General features: G+C 40.0%; 1 protein-coding gene across 6 annotated transcripts; it reads right to left on the bottom strand.

Moving 5' to 3' along the window:
- Window positions 1-966: 966 nt before the first annotated feature.
- On the bottom strand, window positions 967-23,779 carry fyco1a (FYVE and coiled-coil domain autophagy adaptor 1a). Of its 6 annotated transcripts, none has more exons than XM_039606472.1 (19): window positions 23,695-23,759; window positions 22,930-22,977; window positions 21,875-21,989; window positions 21,126-21,232; window positions 18,985-19,110; window positions 16,981-17,087; window positions 16,090-16,233; window positions 15,856-15,949; window positions 13,289-15,742; window positions 12,656-12,748; window positions 11,974-12,092; window positions 11,725-11,892; window positions 10,940-11,092; window positions 10,530-10,759; window positions 9,973-10,120; window positions 8,418-8,504; window positions 4,667-4,877; window positions 2,968-3,077; window positions 967-2,820 (listed from the first exon to the last, which is right to left on the bottom strand). In XM_039606472.1, the coding sequence occupies exons 3-19, from the start codon at window positions 21,933-21,935 to the stop codon at window positions 2,745-2,747; spliced, it is 4,488 nt and encodes a 1,495-aa protein (XP_039462406.1). In that variant the 5' UTR covers window positions 21,936-21,989; window positions 22,930-22,977; window positions 23,695-23,759; the 3' UTR covers window positions 967-2,744. The 6 variants fall into 6 exon arrangements, with proteins under 6 accessions (XP_039462406.1, XP_039462408.1, XP_031592480.1 ...); XM_039606474.1 differs by having other exon boundaries at window positions 21,875-21,986; window positions 23,695-23,756; XM_031736620.2 differs by lacking the exon at window positions 22,930-22,977 and having other exon boundaries at window positions 23,695-23,779.
- Between the last annotated feature and the right edge of the window lie 1,453 nt (window positions 23,780-25,232).

The raw sequence follows: 25,232 nt of genomic DNA, 5'->3' as shown, positions 1-25,232 counted from the left end.
ATGTTGCAGCTCTGAAATATGGCCAAACTGGTGGCAAGTGGCATCTTGGCAGCTGCACGCTTGACTTTTCTCAGTTCATGGGCAGTTATTTTGCGCCTTGGTTTTTCCACACGCTTCTTGCGACCCTGTTGACTATTTTGAATGAAACGCTTGATTGTTCGATGATCACGCTTCAGAAGCTTTGCAATTTTAAGACTGCTGCATCCCTCTGCAAGATATCTCACTATTTTTGACTTTTCTGAGCCTGTCAAGTCCTTCTTTTGACCCATTTTGCCAAAGGAAAGGAAGTTGCCTACTAATTATGCACACCTGATATAGGGTGTTGATGTCATTAGACCACACCCCTTCTCATTACAGAGATGCACATCACCTAATATGCTTAATTGGTAGTAGGCTTTCGAGCCTATACAGCTTGGAGTAAGACAACATGCATGAAGAGGATGATGTGGACAAAATACTCATTTGCCTAATAATTCTGCACTCCCTGTATTGACGAGCCATCCTGTAGGATCTGAAATAGCTGTGCAATCTGAATAGGCTGCCTGTACCATCTCACGCTGCCAGTAATTACACTGTGACATTATCACAAGACAAAACTAGAGAAAAAAACAGTCAGGAGAGATAAGGACTAGAGCTACATAGGTATCTGCTTCCTAACACTGTGATGATTAAGAGTTCCTTTAAATTTTTTGAGCTATGTATTTCATCTTTAACAGAGAAAAACACTCTCTGTGGTTTTTTTGTTTTGCAAAGCCATATCAGAATAGAGGATATAGGATTTACAGCAGAGGAACTAACTTCTGCAGTTTTGAACTCAGTTACTCATCAAACACAGAAAAAACTTTCTTATCTTTAGAGAGAGGTCATCCAACAGAAAGCAAATGTACATGGATGTAATGTTAAGAAACACGTTAAAGTAAAGAGCTCATCTTGTTCCCTTGAAATACTAAATCAGACACAGATTAGTGCTGTCAGAGACATCATTTCTCTCATTTTATTCATGTTTGCAGGCTGTTTGACAGGTCTCTTAGTTACACTCAAGTCTCTGTAGCATTGGTTACCACACAATTTATTCCCCCAGAGTAATCATTCAAAACCAGCTAGTAGAAAAATCTGTCCCTGTGTGCACTGTTGAAAAAGATAATAAAAACAGATTTTCATTTAATTTGTAACAAATTAAATATATTTTTCACAAAGTGCAGCTTTGTAAAGAAAACACCTTCTTTGCATAGTTTTGCATCAATTACACCCATCAAAGCTGATAAAAAGAGACCTGACTATAGTGGAAACAGGCCTCTACAAAAAGCAGCACACTTGCTTGACCCAGACTTATTGCCTTGCTCAGAAACAAACAAACAAAAAAACCAAAACAGAAATGACCAGCCCACTTCATCACAAGAAAAAACTTATCATCCAGAGCTACGACGAAAAGATTCCAGAGATTCATAAGGGGAAAAAACCAAAAAGACATTTACACCGATAAAATTTAAAAAATGGTATAACATGCAGAACATGACTTAGATGCCATTTGACACAGAAAGTTAGTTAAGTGTCAGTTAACAGAGTGATATCAATTCATAGCAGATGATGTGTTCTAAGTTGACAACAAAACTAAAAATGTGTAATTTGAACATCAAACATCCCTGGCAGTTAGAATTACAAGGCACTTTGAAAGTACAGTAGCCTGTTACTAGTCAGCAATATATTTAAAGTTAGAGTCATGCAGAGACTCAGTCTGGATACTGATACAAAGAAGAAACAGCATAAATTTAGTTCAATCTTTTTTTCTTTTGTACCTTACAAGACTTACACGTCCCCATGCTGCAGTTCACTCATAAAAGCAACAGAATTAAAATAAAATTTGCAAGTAATTTATAAAACAAACTAATTAGGAAGAGATACTTCATCTTATTCCATAACCTGGATATACGGAGAGCAAAATGGCAGTCTTCTATTTTTTTAAAAATACATTTTCCAAAAACATAAAATCGGGGCACGCATCCCCTAAAGGACAATTGCATTTCTAACTCCTGAGATTTGCACAAAGTGCTTATGGCATGTTGTGGAGCAGTAACTGCTTTTTCCAGGCCCCCTAAACACATTTCTGCTTCGCTTCTTTCTTGCCACAGTGTTCAGAAAAGTGAAAAAGCGAACCAATGGTTTGCACCAAAAAGATTGCACGAAACATTTAAAAATAACCACAAATTGTATTTTTTAAAAAGAAAGAAAATCATTCTGTGTCTTCATAGACAACTTTTATAGTAAAGTATTTGTTGCTTCTGAACAGTCTTATCAATGTCATATTAGTGTTACTTGCGGTGACCTTCATTCCTTAACATAACAACGTTTTTGCTAAAACAGAAGTAAAACTAAAACTACACCTTAGACTACCAAACTTGGCAAAAAACAAAACATACAGCTTAATTAACTAAATATACTTGAACTAAAGGCATGAATATTACTTGGTGCATGTATTTTTTTTTTTTAAATACCCTAAAAGTTGCATAGATATTTTTGCTTCTAAAACCTTTCTTGACAATATTTTGCATAGGCCACAGTTTACCTCAAAACACCAACACCGCACTGTTAAAGTGGTAAACAGCATTTTTTGGAATAATATACCTTGTTTTGGAAACAAAAGAGGACGTGGTCAGTGATTAGCCATAATGTCAGTTCTCCTTTAGGTTTGACAGTGGCATCAGGATGACGTCTCTGGGGGCAGAGTGAGAGTGAGAATGAGGGTTTCACGGGCAGTCGCTGCCGTCGTAGATTATAGACTTCTCCATGGTCAGATGGTAGAAAACCTTCTTGGAGATAAACCTGTTGAAGAATAGTTTTGTTTGAAAAGAAATTTAAAAATGTAAATTAAAGCCAAACACAAATGCCGGCACACATAACGGCATTTCTGTAATTTACACGCTTCTGCAAAAAAACAGGAACACACTGTTCTAAACTATCGTGACCTACCGAGAGAAAGAGTTGTCAAAGATAAGGGTGTAGAGACCAGGATGCCGAACTTTCAGCTGTCCTTGAATGGTTTCTTTATGGGAAACGCAGCGAGTGAGAGGAATCAGGACCTGAGAACAGAACAGAAACAGGCCTTTAAAAATAATCTCAGTGCACAGGTGAAGGATTTGCCGCAGGTTTTCATAACAAATATAAATAAAGAATACGACGGTCATCAAATTTGAACTCAATCAAATTAAAAAAACAAACAAACAAACATCAGGATATACCGACAAGGGAGGGAGTGGATAGAACACGAGATGAAAGGTCACAACTCATTTAAAACCTCTGACATTTGAAGTAAAGAATGTGCACCTCAACCTGCTGAGCAACAATGGCTTCCTGCAACGGTTTTCTTCAGTCAATAATGTTTGAAAAATAAAGCAAAAAGACCGTGCTCTCTGTAGGGGGTGACCATGAAAGCACACACAGGTTCAACCTGTTGGGTCTGGTGATAACTTCTGCTTTTAAATCATCACCTGTGAGTGTGGGGTATTTGAGTTTTGCAACAACCGAAAAGCCTTTCATTCAGGCTTGTGATTTCCTTCCACTTAAAATGATGTAATCTGCAACAGTTGCTTTTTTGGACGTTGCCAGTGGCAGACTTACAAGATGTGCACATCAACACATGCTCACAGTGTTTAGGCCTCTACACCGTGTACTCTGAGTCTCCAAAAGTTGATTCTGTTCATCTGGACGTAAATGTGGTTATCCCAGCTGGACTTTTGTTAAAGCAGGAAAGGCACCTGAAGAAAGCTCCAGTCGATCCAGGAGAGAAGGACAACCGCTGCCCAAGTGAAAACCTGTAGTGATCCCATATGTGTCAGGAGTATTGGAGCAGTTGAGACGCATTTTTTCTAAACACCGGGTCTCTGTGGCTTTTAAACCCCAAAACACGCTGTGCCAAAAATTGGTCCACCCCAAGGATCGGGTCCCCCGACACAAACAGAGTAACATAGTGTACGCTGTTAAGTGCCAGGAGGATTGGCAGGATTTATACATCGGGGAAACCACACAACCTCTGGATAAGAGGATGGCACAGCACAGCAGAGCTACCTCATCAGGCCAGGACTCTGCAGTCTATTTACACCTACAGGCCAGTGGACACTCTTTCAATGATGAGGATGTACACATCCTGGACAGGGAAGAACGCTGGTTTGAGGGCGGAGTCAAGGAGGCCATTTACGTGAAAAGGGAAAGACCATCTCTGAATCGAGGAGGGGGCCTAAGGGTACATCTGTCACCATCTTACAATGCTGTGATTGCAGCCATTCCCCAACTCTCTGTGAATGGGACTCATGGACATTGATCAATGGTTGTTGATCAATGGTCATGAGAATTTGCATAATTATGATGAAGGAACTGACCTCCCAGCCCATTGTTCCTTCAGTGGGCTGGTTTCAGTCATTATGCAAATGTACTGTTTATAAGATTGGGGAAACCTGCAGTCAGCTGAGACTGAAGAAGTCACCTGGATGAGTGACGAAACGTTTCTCCTGCTGAAAACGCCACGTCCAGATGAACAGAATCAACTTTTGGAGATTTACTTACCTGGATGATTGAGAATGCATCAAGACGTGTACTCTGAGGGCCCACAAGAAGCTATATAAAAAAAAAAGGTAGACAGAGATTTCCTGAGCTCACAGTAAGTTAACTGTACCTTTGACTGTTGCACCGGAGTGTCAGTGGACTCCCGGTAAACCACACTGAAGGAGATGCTCTTGGGCTCGGAGGAAAACATCCAGCTTATAGTTGGCCCAGAATCAATCACAGCAACAGTAATAACACTGTAGCTACTGGACTTAATGAAGAGCTCCCGGGAACTCTCACCAAACTTAGAGATATCATCAATGGTGAGAGGGACAGCCACCCTGTAATGATAATGAAGGTTTATGATTAGTGATCAGAATCAGAATCAGAAGACTTTATTTATCCCCAAGGGGCAATTAACAAACAACCGAGCAGCATACATTGAAGATAAGGACAATAAGAACAGGCAATAGGAGGGAAATAATAAATACACAGTATATACAGTTTTAAAATTACACAGTTTTAAAATTAAAGTGACTGAAAGGTGAATAAAGTGTCGGTAGTGTAAGAAGAGTGTAGTTTATGTTTATGGGTGTGTGAAATGTTCTTATCGGCTGGAGTTAAAAACACGGGTGGCTTTGGGGACAAAGGTGGCGCTCCTCCTATCAGTCCTGCAGGAAATGCAGCGGAGGCGTCGCCCACAGGGGAGCCACTGAAATGCGGGGTGAAGAATGTGAGAGGGGTCGTTGATGATTTTGGCTGCCTGTCTGAGGGCCTGTTGGCTGAAAACCTGTGCCAGAGTTCTGACAGGCAGGCCAATGATTTTAGAGCACACTGATGCAGTGTGCTGCAGTCTGTTCTTGTTCTGAAGGCTGAGGGAGTGGAACCAGCAGGTGATGGAGAACGTCATGATGCTTTCCAGGAAGGCATAGTAAAAAGTCATCATGATGGGTGTGCTGACTCCAAAGGAGTTGAGTTTCCTAAGGAGGTATAACCGTTGTCGGCACCTCCTGAGAATCTCCTCTGTGTTGGCAGAGAATTTCAGGAGGTTGTCAAAGATGGTTCCTCAACTACCTCCACTGGCTTCCTGTGGATGGTGGTGGTGACTGAAGCAGCCAGATCCCTCTGCCTGCTGGAGAAGCTCACCACCATCTCTTTGGCTTTGCTCACGTTCAGTTCAAGTTTGGAGCTGTCACACCACTCTACAAACTCCTGAAGAGTGGGCCCGTGGTGTTGTGAGGGGCCTGACAGCAGTGACAGGAGAACTGTGTCGTCAGCATATTTAACCAGGTGACAGTTGGGCTGTGTGGATCTGCAGTCATCAGTGTAGAGGATGAAGAGCAGGGGGGAGAGCACACAGCCCTGGGGGAGCCAGTGGAGGTGGAACGGAGACCGGAAAGTTAGTTGTTGACCCGAACTTTCTGAGTCCTGTTGGTCAAAAAGTCCAATATCCACAGGATTAGCTGATCATCCAGGTGAAATCGGGTGGAAAGTTTAGTGGCCAGGATATGAGGCTGCAGAGTGTTGAACGCTGATGAGAAGAAATCAGCAAACAGAAGTCTGGCGGAGCAGTCAGGGAGCTCCAGATGTTTGTGGATGGAGTCCAAGATGAAGATTTTTGCATCATCGACACCTCTGCGTGCACGGTAAGCAAACTGGAGTGGGTCCATCAGGGGGTCGGTTGCTCTTACGATGTGCTGTTTTATGATCTTCTCCATGGCCTTCATCACCAGGGAGGTGAGGGCCACAGGATGAAGATCATTCAGAGACTTTGGGTTGTTTCTTTTGGGGATGGGGATGACTGTGGAGTGTTTCCACAGCTGGGGGACGGTGTGACTGTGATGAGACCAGAACCAGAACCCATAGCTTTTAATGGACATTAAAAGGATACCTTTTAATAGCAAACTTCTGACTTCAGGCTTTCCAGCCATATACGATTTATTGCCAAGAAGGACAGCAAAGAAATAATCGCCCAAGTAGGGCTGTGCGATATGACCAAAATCTCATATCCCGATATTAAGACATTTATCGTCCTGATAACGATATAAATCACAAAAATGTAACATTTTCTGTCAATTCTGTGAATCTCGGGCAGCTCGACTTGCGTGAAGTGTTTCCAGCTGGGCGTCCTTTACCTGTAGTCCAGTGTTTTAACTGATGCATGAAACGATACATTTTTAGACATAGGTTGTAACCGCCGCCGTTTTCTTTGTATTTATTACACAGCGTGCTGCGGGGAAAAGCCTGTTCTAACGTTTGAGTCTAAGGTTTATTTTTTGGCTTCTTTTTGCTTCTTATCTGTAAACTCTGTATACTCTTTCACGTGATTTAGTTTATTTTGAACAGTCTCAACAGGGTCTCGAGCTTTATTGTGAAAGGTTTACGTGGAAAACAAACAAGTGGACAGCAGAGCCACGCGATGGTTTTACCATCACTGTTGCTAACGACACGTAAAAACAGGCGCTTGTCCGTCCGTAGTGTGGTTATATTAAATATAAGAGAAAGAGAGAACTTTAAGAAGTCAATATAGCCACTACAGTGACCATCAAAATGATGAAAAGATATTGCTGTAAACAGTTTATTTTACGACACCACGAAACAAACGATAGCGTGATAGGAAACGACAGACGTTTTTATATCGTCATCCGATATATATCGTTATATCGAACAGTAGGACTGGGCGATATATCGAGTTTTTAAATATATCGATATATTTTTATACGAGATATGAGATGTGACAATATCCTTTATATCGATATAGTCTATGTTACGTTATAATTATACTACAAGTTTGCCTCTTTCGTCCACTTTTGTCTCTACGCAACGTTACTCCACCTCGCCTCTCCTTCACTGAACACAACTCCCCCTCCCCCATCGCTTCACCTGCAGGCAACGACAAGATGGACACGGCAGCTATCAAAGAGGAGCTGGTCGGTAAAAAGAAAACATTTGAAGATTACTATTTTAGTGCTGTCAGCGTAACGTTAACGCCATAACTGCATTAACGGGGCAAATCTCCGTTAACGAGTTACCGCGGATCACCCCGTGCGTGGGGCTGGACGGCGTTAACGAGCTAACCGGGCTAACGTGTTGACGCACGGCCTAAAATCCTTTCATTTTCTCAAAAATCGACAGTGCGCCTTATGTATGAATTCTGGTTGTGCTTACTGACCGCGAACCGATTTTATGTGGTACACGGCGCACAGAAACCTTTCAAAAAATGTTTTGGTACGACTTTGGTAAGCTACGAAGCCGCACTGCTTGATGGATTGTCGGAGCATTACGGCTGCCGAGGAGCCTCGCAGAGTAATACGTACTGTGCTTCAACGTAATATTACCGTACTGTGTGTGTATAACGACCACAAATGGCTCCTGTTCAGAGACACGGTTACAAAGAGGATTTCAAACTCCAGGCTGTCAGTCACGCAGTAGAAGTTGGGAACAGAGCAGCTGTGAAATCTGTCTATGTTATTATGCTCAGCGTCTGTTAGTTTACATTTTGACTGCACAATTGTGAGCTCTTTGTTATGCACAAAACAACATAGTTTTCTTTTATTTATGGATCATTATTTTAATAAATGCTGATAATTTATTTCGGAGTAATTTTTTCTTGTACATCTGCGCTGTATGATAATAAAAGTGCCTGGTTGAGATTTGGGACACAGCTTTGACTAAGAACTCTCTTTTTGTTCTTACTTTATGGCTTTAAAAAAATATCGAGATATATATCGTATATCGCCATCCAGCTAAAGAATATCGAGATATGAATTTTGGGTCATATCGCCCAGCCCTATCGAACAGCCCTACGCACAAATACAAATTTCCTTAAGTTTTGTGCTAAGTTTAGGCATGATAAGTATTTGGACCATATGAAAACTCACGTGACTTCTCCTGATTTGAGAAGGTTGATCTCTGAATCCTGAACAGTGGGAACTTGCTCGTCATCAGGGGTTACTTCTCCTGTGCTTCTGCAAAATCCGAAACGAGACACAGAAAACAATAGTTATGAAAACTGTTATGCAACATTTCAGTGGCAAAGACATATTAAACAAAATAACTTGCATCAACATAAAACTCTACACTCTACACAGTGTAGCTAATTTTGCTGGGACATGCTCAAACATCATATGCATTTGAAGTGAAGTGATTTGTACCCACGGTTCAGTACTTTTGCATTTTAATGGATCATTTCTGCATGTTTTACCTCATTTCACCCAAACACAAATGTTTAATGTTAACACTGCCAATTACATTGATTTTCAGCAACCTCACATCTTTGCTGCATAAATGTTATGATGATGCTGGTTAAGTAACTTGTTTTACACTAATAAAGCACTTTTTTGTTATAAAAGTTTCTTTACTTTAAGAACTATTAAGAGCAGTACACACACGTGTTCTCCAGAAAATGAAAGTAATCTGGTGGTAGCGCTTCCTTCTCTTATCTGTAAATACAACCCAGCAAACATGATCGAAACCCCAACATAATATCCCTGGTCAAAACCGGTCGCGGTAGGACTGCAAACACCGAACCACAGACGGAAGCATGTTGTTGCTGTTTCCATGTAGAACAGAGTGTTTTTAACAAAGTGATACATTTATTCAGATTATTGCAACGAAGGAATTAAATGCATCTGTCTTTGTTTTTTTTAGAAACTGACAGCTAATTTGGTTAATGCGGGATTGTGAACAGATGGCCGCACATCTCTGTGCACAAAAACAAGCATTACCAGAGTCTCCTCTTTTAAAAAAAAACAGTTTTAGGTTATTTATGTTTGCAGGTATCTAAATGCTGTTTCATTTGTTGCAAGCTGAATTGAACTTTTCTATCTGTGATGTCAGCATAATAAATCCAGGGAACATAAACTAGTTGAGCAACAACTCAATTAGCTCAGTAGGATAAGATCATGGCTTGTGCATCGCCACTGAGGTGAATGTTTGTTCTTTTTATTCTTGCTGTAGACAATATTTTATTTTGTTTTATTATAATTAACTAAGATTATTAGAAAATAATTATCGAATGCCTCTTTCTTATGAGGCCTCTCAAAGTGATGTCAGTGGGGTTTTTAAACCAGGACTGGACGTTGACAAAAACGCCATCTGATGGTTATTCAACACTGAAATGCTTGCTTTGAAGGGTGTGATAGTGCCACGTTTATAGTCTTTTCTAAGAGCAAAGTGAGACACTCACAACAGTTATGTGTTTTAGACAGATAACGATGATGTTACTGTTGATAGTATAAGTTAAAAGCTGCTTAATTACTTGTGCTCAGCACTGTGGTATCTTGTGTTTTTACTGACTGATCTCTCCAGCTGAGTTTCACCTGAGGACCCTGATCAGTTAATGACAGAGTAACACGCTGACTCTGAAAACAACACGCAGAGCAATGACTCATCGGCATCCGCTCCGCTTTGTCTGCCCATTGACGCTGCACTCACAAATCCAGCGCTCCTGGATGCCTGCGGTCTTGTTCTCCCTCCAGGGACCCTGCAGTGGTCTGAGAGGTGGTATCACTGTCGTACACACCATTTACCTCCTCTTCTGTGATGATGTCAAAAGCTTCAGATGTGTTACTAGGATCTGACACTGAGAAGGAACAGGTAAATATAGCAGATTAAATGACTGAAACGGAACAAAGAACAATGTGCAGTTTGGAGTAAATATAAAATCATGCAAGTATTAAAAAGGAAAAATGTAACAGGATTGAATTTTGAGACTAATTACGCAGTTTGGGGTTTTTTTCTGAATTTGAGCCAAACTGCGTTTTTCTCTGAATGAAAATGTCATCATCTTCCCCATTTGTCTATTGCACAGAAATTCACTGTAAAGGTTTCTGTCCCCCTTCCTCAAATTAACAGTCCAGCTTTTCACTTCTGCTTACATGTTTACTGTTTACACAAAAAAGAAGAGTGAGAGCCAAATACGTACACCAATAAACTATCGGTCCATGTGTACATTTGTGAAATTAGTGAGTAAACATGTTTCTTCTTCTCACCTGTGACCCTGGGAGTTGGTATATATGGAGCTGGTTCGGGAGGTGGTTGAGGTCCAGGTCCAGGTGGAGGAGGCTGCACATCCGAGGGGCTTAACTCTGCTGCCGTGAACCTCTCCACCACTGCACTATGTTGGGTGTAGCAGTGCCTGCAGCAGCGCTCCTTTTTCCCACTTTGCTTGGTCACAACATAGTTGTTGCTGCAGTAGTAGCAGAAGATGCGGCCACAGAGCCTACAACATTACAAATAAATAACTGAGCACACATACACAAATAATTTTACCCATAATCCACATTTTTATCGTCACTTGAGTGTGAAAGTGGATTTGATTCTACGTGACATGCAGTGTGAAAATCAAATCAGGGTATGCACAAACATGAAAAGGAGAGGAGGCCTTGGTGCAGAACCAAACCTGCAATGATGTCTGCGCAGCCACCAAGTGAACTGGCCTTTGCAATCGAGACAGTTGGTGGCCTCCTGATCCACCAGCCACCAACGCTCCTCTGCTCGCAGTTTCTGCTCAAATTCCAGAGCATCGGACTTCTGCCACAGAGCATCTTTGTCCCTGATGTAAAGCACAAAAATGACAATTAAATGTCAGATTTCAGTCTTGTCTTCAGTCTAGCCTTTAAATTTTTTGTGTGGGATGGATTTGGCTCAGTTGCAACTCAATATTCAAAGCAGTTGAAGTATCGTGAACAATAACTCACTGAACAAAATTTGTCATTTAGTTGGACTTCACTGCTTTTATGCAAAAGAATGCATACAAACTGAAACATGGAATATCTCTCCATTTCTGAAACGATGCAATTAAGACAAATAATGAAGACGTGCATAATAAAAGAGCACAAATGGAAGAAATAACGTGGGCACATCTCATGGGAGTTGAATGAATCACTGTTTTTGTGTTTCATTCTATGCAGAGTATGAAAGCATTTGAGGTTTCTGAATACAGTGAATAATGGTACACAAAAAGCTGTTGTTTATGTCAGTAGAGTCTCTCACCAACATTTTCTGCTCTTGTCTCCATCAAAGACTTTCTGTCAAATCCAATCTCAGTAATTTAGCTCAGCATTTAGAGAAGCCTTTTCCCCTCACCCTGCTCCTCAGACCTAATGACACCTTTCCTCACTAAAATTTTCTCTCCTTGCTGCAACTGACAGTCTTGCAAAGAACTACAAGAGACAATGGTCATACTTTAAGAGCTCGATGAGCCGCTCTTCAAGGTTCGTCTTGGTTCTGTTGAGGTCATCGATCTCTGCAGTCATCTTCAGATGACTGCTTTGTTTGTCAGCTTCCGTTGTCTTCAATTTCTCCTTTAATTCCTCGCAGGTCTTTTGTGCAGCCAGGAGTGCTTCTTCAGCCCTTCAGACACAAGAAAATTAGTTGAGATCCCTTTTTCCATTAAAAGTTGGAATTCACAAGTATTACTGATTATGAATGTACCTGGTTGCTGCGTCTTTGAGTTGCTGAATCTCGCTTTCATTCTCACGAATGGTTGCTTCTGTCTTGGTGATGTGAGCATCTTTCTCTCTAGTTAGGTGCAAGTATTCCTCATTCTCAGCCTTCGTAAAACAAGGATTTTCCATATAAAAAACAACCCTATTAATAATTTATTATTTTTCAAAGCCCTCTTGCTCTATAGGAGGGTACAGAAAAATAAATGGGAGCAACAACAGAAACCTGTGTTAAACCAATATTTGATCAAATTAAGGCCATTAAAACACCTAACCTCATGCACAAACATATGACCTCAAGCACACTTAGGTAAGCCATTTATCTGATAAGGATCACAGAGCTTGTGTATCTACTCCACTTTTACAACTAAAGAAAAATTGTTCTTACAATAAACATGTCATTACCTGTGAAAAGAATAAAAGTAAAAGAGACTTAAAAGAAATCTGCTGAGGAACAAAACAAATAATAGAATTTGTCATATTTTATGCAATGTTTAGCTTCCTTTGCTCCAATCATTATGCAAATAATCAAAATGTTGATGTCTGCTCCAGGCTATATATTAAATATTAGACTTCTTGGTGATCTAACTAGTATTTTTCCAACATCACTTTGTATCTACTTGTGTTGTTGCCATAAAAGGATGGATTAGACTGCATTGAAAAATAAAAACCTCTTGTTCAGAAACTTTAGCCTGCAAGCTGGACTTGTTCCTCTGCTCCTCCTGTAGCTCGGCCGTCACCTTGTCCAACTGTTCGTTCAAACTCTGAAATGTGAGCGTGAGAGAAGGGTTTCACAGCCATGCTTGTGTCTTTGAACTAAACGATAATGAGCTCACAGATTATAATAACAATGTCAACATGCTGTTACTGATCGCCATTTTATTCTAGGGTGTTACCTAAAAAAAAGCTTAATGTGCTCATTAGTGCTAAACGCAAAGTACAGCTGGAGCTGAATGTTTTTGATCATAAATCAAAAGCTCTGAGACCAACTGAAATTTTATCGAGTCATGGCTCTAGATGAAAAAGCCAGAGGACGCCTGAAGGAAACATGTACACCAATTATTCTGAAGTTGTTTCATCTGAATTAACAATGACAACAGGTGCTGCTGAAGAGAAAGTCAGGGGATGACCTAAGTCATTAGGTCCAATCCACTGGTGGATGTGAACAGTTTTCTGAGCATTTTTTCTGAGATATTCTGGTGAAAGCAACGAACTGACTGAGATGTCTATCCCTGAGTTCAGTCATTAAAACGAATTACTGCTGGTTTAAGACAAGTCATGATTAACAAGTTTATTCATCTCACCTTTATCTGCACTTGATAGTTCATGCTCTCTGAGCTCATCTGGAACTTGATGGCCTCCATCTCCTCTCTGTTCGAGTCTTTAATGGTTTGCACTTGGTTTTTAGTCTTTTCCAGTTCTTCTTGGAGCTCCATGATAGTCTGCGGAAGTGCCTCTTTCTGTGTAAGCTCCTTTCTTAAACTGTTATTCTCCAGCTGTAGTTCCTCCATACACTTCTCTAGTCGCTCCACCCCTTTCTCCAGCTCTATAATCTTCCCAGAATCGCCTTCCCAGTGCCCTCTGACCTCCTCTTTTTCTGCACTGAGTTTACAGATGGTCATCCCCAGCTCTGCCATCTCAGTGTTTGCCCTGTGCAAACCCTCACGGATCTCGTTGTTCTCTAAAGCTAGCTTACTATTGTGTGCCTTCAGGGTAGACAACTCTTCTCGCATGGCAGCTGCAGCTATGGCTAGCTCGGCATGAGCAGCGACTTCGTGATCATGCTTTTCAATGAGCGCCTCTTCTTTCTTTTTGCACTCCACAAGCTCTGCAACATGCTTCTGATTCAGTGCCTCTGTCTGGGATTTAAGTTGCTCAGTCAGGGTCCTGAGCTCATTTCTTTGGGCTTCTGTCACCTCCAGCTGTGCTTTTAATTTTAAGTTTTCTTCCTCAGATCTCTGCACCTGCACCCTAAGGTCCAGGACCTCCGCCTGGAGTCTGGACACTTCTTTCATCCTGACTTCCAACTGGCCTTCAACCACAGCTAGTTTTCCGATTATTTCCTGATTTTCCTTGGCTTCGACAGCACTCCTCTCCAACTGCACCGTCTCCATCGCCTGTTTCTCAGAGGTCACACTTTTAAGCATTTCGCTCTGTTTAGCACAGGTGGCTTCAGCATCAGCTTTGGCAATCTCAAGTTCCTTCTCCTTGGCCTCCAAATCGTTTAGCCTGGACTGCAACTTAACAAGGTCAGTCTCTTTACTCTCGAGCTGGGCCTCTTTCACTTGAAGCTGTTCCTGAAGACTGGCTTCATTCTTGCGTGAAGCTCCTAAGTTTTTTTCCAATTCTCCAATTTGTCCATGAGCATTCTTCAAGTCTGCCTGGACGAGGTTAAGAGCTGCTTTCACAGTATTCTGCTCCTCTCTCAGACTCTGATTCTCCTGCTCCAGACGCTTCAATGTGGTCTCTGAGAGCTTTGCAGCCATGGTGGCTCGCTGCAGACTTTCATCCAGCTTACAGTTCTCTTCACGCAGTCGCTTTTCTTTTTCATCTACTGTCATCTTGGTGTCATCCAGCTGGCTTCTAAGTTGTTTCTCAGAAGCTCTTAAAGCTGCTAATTCAGCCTCAAGCACTGATCTGTTTTCTGCCATCTCCTTTTCTAGCTCGGAGTACTCCATCTTGCAGCTTTCTATCTTCGTAGCTTGTTCTTTGACATTCCCCTCCAGCTCAGCAATCCTAGTATTCAGTTTGTCTCTCTCTGTGATCAGACCCTGGTTCTTGCTTTGCAGCTGTTGTAGTGTCTCAAGGCTGGAGGCTAGCTCCACCTCTTTTCCTTTAAGCTGTTCTATAAGGGAAGCAACTTCTGCTTCTAAAGACTCTTTCAAGTCACCAATATTTTTCTGCATCTCATCTTTATCTTCTTGTGCCCTCTTCTTCACCTCTACTACCTCTTTCTCTTTCTCCTCTAGAGATCGTTGGAGGTCTTGCAGTTGCCTCTGTAGGTTGCTAGCCTCCTTCTCTTTCACTATCAAGGTCCCCTGCAACTTGTCAACTGTAAAGCACTGCTCTTCCACTTTTTCCTCCAACTTGACTTTCTCCTCAGACACAGACGAAAGTAATGCTCCGAGTTTTGTTTCAGCATCCTTTGCAGATGTCTCTTTGACTCTAAGCTCCTCCTCTAGCCTTTCTGTTTGCCTCCTCTTCTTCTCAACCTCAGCTACTGCTTCTAACTTCCCTTTCTCTGCTTCTTTCAACCTGTCCAGCAACTCATGTATCTTTTGTGCAGAATCAAAGGACTTGGCTGCCTGCTGGCCCTTCTCATTCAGAAACCCATCCAACTTGGCCATGAGCTCTATGTTCTTCCCCTCAGCAACAGCCAGCTTTTCCTGAAGCAGCAGCTGCTCAGCCTCCTTGGCTTGTTCCCCAGTTCTGAGTGCTTCTACCTCTCTGGATAAAGCCGTCTCTCTCTGCTGCAGAGCCTGAAAGTTTTCTTGCAAGCCCTTTTGTTGCTCATTGAGTGTAAGCGATGCATCCAGCTGTCTCTGCAGATCTACAACAACTCCCCTCAGCTCTTCACTCTCCTCGCCAAGCTGCTGCATCTTATCAAGGAGTTCTCGGTGCTTTAATTCTGAACGGTCAAGCTCAAGTCGAAGTTCTTCAACTTCACTGACATCTTCTCTGCAGGCAGGCAGCGACTCATTCAGGTCATTCAGCAGACCCTGACCATAGTCAGGGCTGGAAAGGAACTCAGATGCTTGCTTTATGGTTTCAAGGGAAACCAAAGAAGAAGAAAAGGAATAATGAAAATCTTGCAATCATTTCAAAGTTAATAAAAAATTAAATGAGATAGATAGAGACAGACATCAGTTACCTGGGAGTAAGAGCTGGCCAGACTGTTAATACTGGAACTGCGACTGGGTGGTTTCCACATATGGCCAGGTGAGTTTGCACTTCCCAGTGTCCTCCTGTTAGTTATAAAACAATTCAGATATTGATAAACACTGATTAATGCCAGACAACCTGACTAAGTGGGTTCAAAGGCAGAGATATATCACCTTTTAATGTTCTTTTAATTTTACATTATTTTCATTAGTTATCTTGTTACCTTGCAAAAGTCGGCCAGGAGGCATCAAGGTCATAACCTCTTGATGCTACGTCAAACTGGACTTCATTGAGCTCGTACAGGTGACTGATGATGTCCACACTAAGGTGGGGCTTCAAGAAGGGACTTCTTGCATAGTACCAGTCACTGTGGAGACCGAGGTGAGAAAGACATCATGACAGCACACAGCAAAACCACTAAAAATGAATTAAGTTTAAAAATTGAACTTTAATAATATACTTTTGAAAGTAAACACTAAAGAAAGGAAATGTCACCTAGAAAAATATACACACACACACACACACACAAACACACACACACACACACACACACACACACACACACACACACACACACACACACACACACACACACACACACACACACACACACACACACACACACACACACACACACACACACACACACACACACACAAACACACACATGTTAAGCTTCTTAGACTGTAGTAAATAGTCTGTAGCATCAAAAAGCAACCATATTTCTCTTTAAAGTTAAGATTGAGAATTTTGCATTTTTCCATTCATTAATATAAGTCTACCGCACTAAACACACTCATTTCACTCAAGTAAGTGACTGAACTGAAAATGTCTTACTTCATAATAACTAGACTGTTATACATACTCTACTATTATTTCCTAGGAGTGCTACTTCTAGGACGTTCATTAAGAGAACAGAAAACGATGACGTCAAACAGAAAAATCAACATCTGATTCACTTTCAATGAGTGTCAGCCATAAACAGCTGGCTCACTTCTGCCAGTGTTCCATGGGCTTCAATTCAACTTTAACAATCTTGTCCATTTAATCAAATGTGTGTGTTCTTTTGTTTTTTAATGTCAGCATAGAAATAATCGGGCTGTGACAGGCTTACCTGGTGACTCTCTGGTTCATTAGGCACTGCTGCAGCGTGTCAGCCAGTCGCTGATGTACGAGGGAGTAGCGAATAAATGCTCTTCCCTTCCCCAGAGATGTTTTTAGCTATTAAAGCAAATCAGAGATTATTACACATGGTCCTTAAAAAAACATACTTACTGACATTGCAGGGAGTCAAAGACTACAAAGAAAAATATCTTTCTGTTTAGCCTTTCCAAAAACAAAATGAACTCTAGTCTCAGTTTGTGAAGTAATGATCTAAATAACCATACAAAATCTGTCTAACTGAAAGACAGGCACAAATAATATAAAATTCACAACACGAAACACATTAAAAAGTAAACAAGAAAATTCACAATATGTTGTGAATTAAAGCCACAGGGATGAACAATACTTAAACTACTAAAATGTGTCCTGGGTTATATTCATATTGTTGGGATTTAGAGATTCTTTTATTGCTACCATATACTCTGCCTTATGATAAATGCATTAATAACATGTTCTACAGTATTATTTTATCAGTAATATTGTTTACAGGGTTCATATTGCATTGAATATGTTTGTCATCACATTCATTCTATTCACAGGTTTAGTTCATTTTATACACATTGCATAACTGTGCTTGTTTAGAGTTGATGTTCCATCCAAGAGGGTTTTAAGCTTCACTGGTGAGTGTCCAGGTGATACATGTTGAGGGAAGATGAGAACATAGCAGGTTAATTGCATGCATGCTTACAATACACATAAATCTAGTAGCAGGCCTGAGCGAGGGCCCAAGTGTCTTCTGCTTCTTATTTGAGACCTGCTGCAATTCAGTCTACTTAGTGATTGAGGACGAGGGTCCATTATTAGCCCTTAGAGGCCCTGAAGCTTGAAGTTATTACCTTAAAAGGAAGGTGTTATCAAAAAGAGAAGTTATATGTCTGTTCATAGTTATTAGAGATGTATAAGATGTACCCTTGTCTGTAAACAATGACTGGACATAATGTATTTTTGACCTGTATTGACGTGTATGTGGGGGTGTGATCCTCTATGCTATAAAACCAGAACTCAGTGTATTTTTGTCAGAGCAAATAAGCCATATGCTGATGGTTGTTCTCCGTTGTCAATAAACTCATCGTTTGATTGCACTTTTCTGGGGCCTCCGTCGTTTGTTGTCTGGTCTACAGTTGATCGATCTCGCTTCATTATATATACAGAGTACACACAGCAAAAGACTGTTCGCCGTTAAATGCAGAACTGACCCCCACAGGAAATCCTTCTTACCTGTGAAGGTAAGACTACAACTCTTTCTCGCTCTGTAGATGACTTTTTTTAGGATTAATATTAATGTAATTTTTGTCTTTTTACTCAGATTGTGCATTATTATTATTACTGTTATTCATCTGTATGTTATTGAATGTTTGTTACTGAATGTTTTTCTCATTCCCCCATTATATGCTGGTACTCTATTTTTATTCATTGCACCGACATTATGTCACTTGTATTCATAGTTATTTTAATTTATTTTATTCTATTCTTGTATACTAATTTTTTCCCTCTTGCTGCAGTGAACATGTTTATGACAAAAGAATTTCCCTTGGGATAAATACAGTTCTTAGATTCTTCAGATTCTAAGTAGCAAGACAAAAATTGAAATATGTAACTAACATGAATGTTTTAAGGCCCTTCTGATATTGTCACCATGCAAGCACAACTATGTTACTCTGTTTCCACACATCTCATTACTGTTTCTCACAACTGGCACAAAATCATAAATAGTCAACTTCAGATGGTTGAGATTAATGTGCCGCCTGAGGACACATGATGCCGACTCATTTTCATGAAATCACTTGACTATTACCTGCTCTATTCTCACGCGGGTGCACTGTAAGGGTTATAGGGGTTTAAGGTCTGACCCGACTGTGCTGGACACCTCAATCTGGTGATGTCTAGGAAAGTTCACAGCTGCAGTGCATTTGTGGAAAGTGGCTTTAGTGGTGTCATTATTAACAAATCTCACCTCAGTGATGGATTTGACAAAGCGAATACCGTCATTGGCTCCTTTGATCTTAGCCAGGCATTCACTGAAGTAATCCCAGTAGTCTTTCTTTGTGCCAAGAAATGTGGTCTTCTCCTTCTGGTCAAACTGAAAGAAAGGTATCAGAAACTGTAAGAAAGAGACATGGCACCCAAACTATCCTGAATTGAAGTCTATATGAGATTTCCACAGCTGCAAAAATGGTGAAAGAAGTATAAAGTTAGGTCCACAGGCTGTAAGACATCTTTTGCGGTTTTGACTGGATTTTTAAATCAAACAATCAAGATGTGATTAAAGCGCAGACTTTCAGTTTTAATTTAAAAGTATTTTATTAACTATTAAGAAATTAAAGCCACTTTTATGTATTGTGTGTATAGTTTCCAAGGCTCAAAAGTAATTGAACGCCTGACTGATAAATAGTTTTACAGCCAGATGAAGCCTGTATTAGACATAAAGGTTCTGGAGTTGACTCAAAGTGTTCAACTTTGAGGTCCAAACAGTTGCCAATACATGCGAATGCATTTGCCCGCTCAACAACACCAAAAGGCCTGAACGGCCACAGAAGACAACTAAAGTGGATGACGAATGAATTACAAATAAGATACACACCTTCATAACATCTAACCAAGTCAAGAGCAATCTCAGACAGGTAGGTGTATCCCTGTCAAAGTCTACAATCAGGAGATGCCTTTATAATTGTTAATACAGACCGTTTACAACAAGGAGTCTAAGGAGCTTGGAAAGAAAAGCGTCCAGACGCTTTTCTTTCCAAGCTCCTTAGACTACGATGACCTGGATGACTGAGAACCTTCACAGACATATTTACAACAAGGAGCAAACCACTAGTTGCAGTCAAGAACAGAACAGCTAGATTGGACTTTGACAGAAAACATCTGAAACTGTCTGTCCAGTTCTAGGGAACAGGAAAAAAGTCTTTGGTCAGATGAAACATTTAATGTATACCAGAATGATGGCAAGATGGAGAATGGAGAAAGAAATGAATAGCTCACCATCCAGAGCATACAACATCACATGTCAAACATGGAGGAGGCAGAGTTATGGCATGGGTTTGTATGGTTGCCAGTGGAACCAGGACACTGATGTTTGTTGATGTGATGGGTGACAGAAGTAGCAGAATGAAGGAAAGCTTACAAGGCCATGCTCTATGCTCAGATTCAGCCGAATGCTCCAAAACTGATCAGCGCTTCACAGTGCAAATGGATGATGACCAAAAGGACACTGCAAAAGCAACCCAAGGGTTTCTCAAGGTCGAGAAATACTCTTCAAAGGTCAAGTCAAGCCACCTGATCTCAACCCAACAGAGCAGCGGTGCGGGAACTCCAGGCCTCAAGGGCCGGTGTCCTGCAGGTTTTAGATGTGTTTTTGATCCAACACAGCTCATTTAAATTGCTAAATTACCTCCTCAACATGTCTTGAAGTTCTCCAGAGGCCTGGCAATGAACTAATTATTTGATCCAGGTGTGTTGACCCAGGGTGAGATCTAAAACCTGCAGGACACCGGCCTTTGAGGCCTGGAGTTTCCCACCCCTGAAATAGAGCATGCAATATCCAACTGAAGACAAAACTGAAGGCAGAGAAATCCACAAACGTCAACAACTGTAGATAGCTGCAATAAAAGCTTAGAAGAGCATCTGAAGGGAGGAAACAGCTTTTAGTGATGTCAACGGGTTCTAGACTTTAGGCAGGAAAGGATTTGATCAGAATACAAACAATCCTTATATTTAAAATTATGTTAGTCTGTCCAGTTAATTTTAAGCTTCTGAAAATGGGGTTTACGATGTATGATAAACAGTTAATGCAAATTTTCTGTTAAATCCCATAAATTAAAGGTGAAAGGTTGCACTTCAAGAAATAAAGAGAGGGAAAATTACAAAAAGTTGTCACAGTCAAAAAACCATTTGGACCTAAACTTCCTGTTGAAGAAGACTTTTTTTTTAAATTTCATATCAAGGCAGCAGAATTTTTTAGCATTTTTGACTCCTGATTCAATTTAGTGCCTGTAGAAGTCAAATGGGGAAGTAAGTATTTACAGACACTAGTTATGAAATTATGTTTCATCTAAGAAACTACGTGTTGTTCCTTAGCTAGCTGTATAACCTCACCTGCAGCAGGTACTCCAGTTTGTTGGCAAATTTCTGGAGATTGGTGCTGTCATCTGTGATTGGCTCCCCAGTTTCTCTGTATTCCTTTGCAAGCTCTGCAACAGACTCTGAAATAGACATAAAAATAATTCCAAACCGATCACTGACAAAGCAGGTAGATTATGTTGGAAAACACAGAAATACATAAACCACAAGTATCTAATGGGAACTGTTCATACATTTTATATAAAGCAAACTTAAAAACAGAAAGAAGCAGCATGTCTTCATTCAGCTAATTCATTAAGACAGGAAACTGAGTGAATGCAAAGTGTACATTTTGGTAATACAAAAACTCAAAAAGTCCTGGTACCTATAACTCTAACCACTTCTACTGTCACTCTCTTCCAGTAAAGCTGATTTTTACATAAAAACTTGCCTCTTATCCATCGTAAAAACTGGAAAGACACCCGTGATGGATGCACTCTGAGCACACATTCTCTGTCTCGCTGCATGCTGACAGAGGCTGCCACCACACCCTTACTACACAAACATGAGGTCAGATGCCTGTGCTTCCAAATGGTTTGTTGGCAAGGGCAAGTCAGTCAGTCTCCCTCTGCTAAACTGTACTCAGACTATACTCTAAGGCAGACACAGCTTGCTAACTGTCTTTCTCTTCTTCTCTGTCAGGCCATGTCAGTTAACAACTGACGTCTGCCAGTGTAATTGCACACACACAGTCAAACACACACACACACACAAAGCTGACGAACCATGCAAATCTCGGATAATCCTCTGGAGCTGGTTCTCCTCGACCCTAGTCCCCGCAGCCATGGCCCCACCTCTCGCTCCCTGGCAACCAGGGGTCACAGGGTCATATCAAGTCTGCTGAATCAGAAAATCAGAACAATTTAGGAACAAAAGGAGGATCACGGCTCCCTCTTTATTCTCTTATGGACACATATGATCCACACAAATGTGTGTGATGATGAGTACACTTCTCAAAATCTTTGCAGCAAATGCAGTTTAGGCCAGAAATTCAATCTAACAGAGGTACAACAGTTTGTGACAGAGCACTGTATATACTGTGGATATCAGGTTTCAACAAAAGGCTAAACATAAATACATCCTCATAGGTCTCGACTACAAAGCAAGTTTAATGCGTGGACGGTATCTTTCCGTTATCTGGATTCACTTCTCCTAACATTAGCAATCAGGATAAGCAGTCACACAAAGCTGGTTATTAATTCACTAAGTTAGCTCATCTAATCAGTGACAACTGTTGATAAGTGTACTGGCAACAGAGCTGCTGATTATTAAAAGTAAGATGAAACTGTACTATGAGAAAATACATAGCAGTTAATACAAAGTACAGACTGAAAGAATAGAAGAAAAGAGGTGCTATATTAATAACATAGTTTAACCTAGTTGAAGTCAGGAAAGATTGTTGACTGTGTAAGTTAACAATCTTATCAAAATCAGGTCTCTGTCATTACAGACAGGAGAATCTGATGGATTATAACTGAGTATTTTATTAAATTAATGTTCAAAGTACAGTTTTAGTTCTTATTCTTTAACCTACGGCCTCAGTGGTGTTTAACAGTCTGAGAGTAAAAAATAAATATATTTAAAAAATTCAAGCTTATCTTCAGGCTATGTGCAAATTTGGTCAGCAAGTTCAAATAGCTGTACTGTTTTAGGATCATACATTAACGCTTACAGAAAAAAAAAAGTTTTGTTTTTTTTTCAAATTGTTTGAAGCCATCAGGTTAAAAAAAATCAAACACAAAAACTTTAGAAGCTATTAAAAAACTTCAGAGCCTCTTACGATCTGAGGACAGAGGTCAGAGGAACCGTCCAGGAGTAGTGAAGTTACCTGAATAAAAAAATATCCTATTTTATAGTACAGGCCTCAGATAATTGAAACAGTAAGGCACAAACATTTGAAGGATCAACTGTAAAGGCAAATTCAATATTGTTGCTCACACACAGAGTAAACCTCGTTGGGGTGGTATGCTGGAAAACGACGCATATCGGCTTATAGTATTTATTAAAATTGTTGAGCTGTACATAAATACATTAAAACCACAACCAAAGGAAGTTAATACACAACGTGATAATCCTGTCAGGGGTATTACTTACAGCAGGCATTTCATAATTGGTTTGTAATTAGTATTGTATGTGTCTAAAACTTGGGAATGTAAGATAACACCCATTATGATAGCACGACGACCATTTGTGGTGTCGTCAACGTACGTTTTGGTTTAACGTTACATTTGTATGCTACCTGACCAGGTAATGGGAGTCTGTTGGTAACAACGTTCAAAACGCTGGTAACAGTTGTAACTAACTCTTCACTATCGCTTCTCCAAACCCCTTATAACCATACCTTAGGACACACAGCTGGTATATGAAACTCTTAATCACGTTCCTTTGTGTTTTTGTCACGGTGACGTTACTTTCGCTTCGACACATTTAACGGGTATTTTGAAAATAACCCTGACATCAGCGGGAAAAGCTAACTTAAATAATCTGACATGTTTCTACATAGCTGCTTAATAAAAATAACAAAAGAACAACAACTTTAACATACTTTTAGAGGTTCAACTCAACCCATAACAACCAACTCAGAGGGCTTAATGCGTCCACACAAACTTGTTAGGAGTGTCCTGATTGACAGGAAGTCACCCCATTGAGAAAGTGACATTCGATCTCCCCACCAATCACTGCGGGGCTTGTAGGCGGGCTCTAGATAAGCACTGGATAGTTTGTTTGCCTAGCAAAACAAACTATCCTAGTGTCCCTAGTCCCACGAGTGTCCCATTTTACTTGTCCTTTCCTTATACTCTTGTCAGCAGAGCAGCTTTGTGATTAGAAAAGGTTTGGTAGATTATTATACTCTACAAATCTGCCAAAAAAAAAAAAAAAAATCTTTGCAATCAGCACTGCAACATCTCTCGATCAATGTTTGATTCATTTTTTATTTGTGTTTTTAAATATGTACCATTGTTTTTATATTTTATATTTATGTATTTATTACTTCTTTTTAAACCTTGTACTGAGGTTTTTTCTGTTTGTTTTAATCTGAGCTTGTGCATCGTAATTTTGTTCTGCATTGTGTCCTTGAGGTTGTGCTGAATGACAATGAAATGACTCTTGAATCTAATAGCATAAATCAATATGAATGTCCTTCAGAAAGCTTGTAATTTTTCAATATACATTTCATTCTAATTCATGAGTGTTTTCTTAAATAAATTTTCAAAAATTGGAAAGCAATCATTTGTTAATAATGTGGTGTGACGCAGAACAGACATCGTGACATCTAATTTGGATTTCTGTTTCTGTTTCTGGCATTTACTCTCTATTTTAAACCTTTACAACTTCCACAGGAGCACTAATAATTAGAAATGAACATTTTGGTGATATTACTATAGTTGAGTTAAAACAAAAAACAAACAAAAAAACCCCCCTGAAGATTCTGGTTTATGGCTGTGAATGCAAAATTTGGATTTTCTGTTCTTTGAGAAGCCAGAGAACTTACTTTAATTTTACTACCTGAACATTGAAGTGAAAGTGTAGTGAGTATCAATTCTCATTTCTAAAAGTGTAGTTTCATTTAAACTACAATACTCCCTGTATTTCCCTTACTTATAATAGTTTGTGACCATGTTGATTATTTGGGTTTTAACTGCTTAAATTTTTAGAGGAAGAAATAAGGTCAATGCCATTTGAATCAGAATCAAAACCAGAATACTTTATTAACCCCTAAAAAAATATGTAGTACAGTTGCTCCAATACAATAAAAGTAACAATAACACAATAACAATAACAATAACAGTTCTACGTAAGTAAGTAAGTAAGTCTAAGTAACACACTAAACTGAATTAAAGAATACAATATATTAAAAAGTTTCCAAAATATAAGAAGTAGCTCTAAAATATACAAATAGCTCAATTATAAATATTCAGATTATTACAGAGAAAAAAATACATATGATTGACATTTAACTCTAAAATGTAAAATTTTGTTATTTGCTATTTTCACTGTAGAGCATGCCCAAAAGTATGTAACTATAGCCCCTTTTCCATTACTACCTACTTGGATCGACTAGCCATGGATCTCCACGACTCG

The sequence above is a fragment of the Oreochromis aureus genome, linkage group 23 (assembly GCF_013358895.1).
Source record: "Oreochromis aureus strain Israel breed Guangdong linkage group 23, ZZ_aureus, whole genome shotgun sequence".
NCBI lineage: Eukaryota > Metazoa > Chordata > Actinopteri > Cichliformes > Cichlidae > Oreochromis > Oreochromis aureus.
Note: the sequence above shows the minus strand (reverse complement) of the source record. Positions and strands in the feature narration are given on the sequence as shown.

What these genes read in the sequence shown, in the direction of transcription:
- fyco1a (XM_031736620.2), bottom strand. Translation starts at nt 21,935, where the DNA reads ATGGCTGCGGGGACTAGGGTCGAGGAGAACCAGCTCCAGAGGATTATC. An exon ending in TCCTGGCCGACTTTTGCAAG is followed by an intron (nt 15,950 to 16,089) that starts GTAACAAGATAA and finishes TATAACTAACAG; the next exon opens with GAGGACACTGGGAAGTGCAA. An exon ending in CTGCGCAGACATCATTGCAG is followed by an intron (nt 10,760 to 10,939) that starts GTTTGGTTCTGC and finishes GTAATGTTGTAG; the next exon opens with GCTCTGTGGCCGCATCTTCT.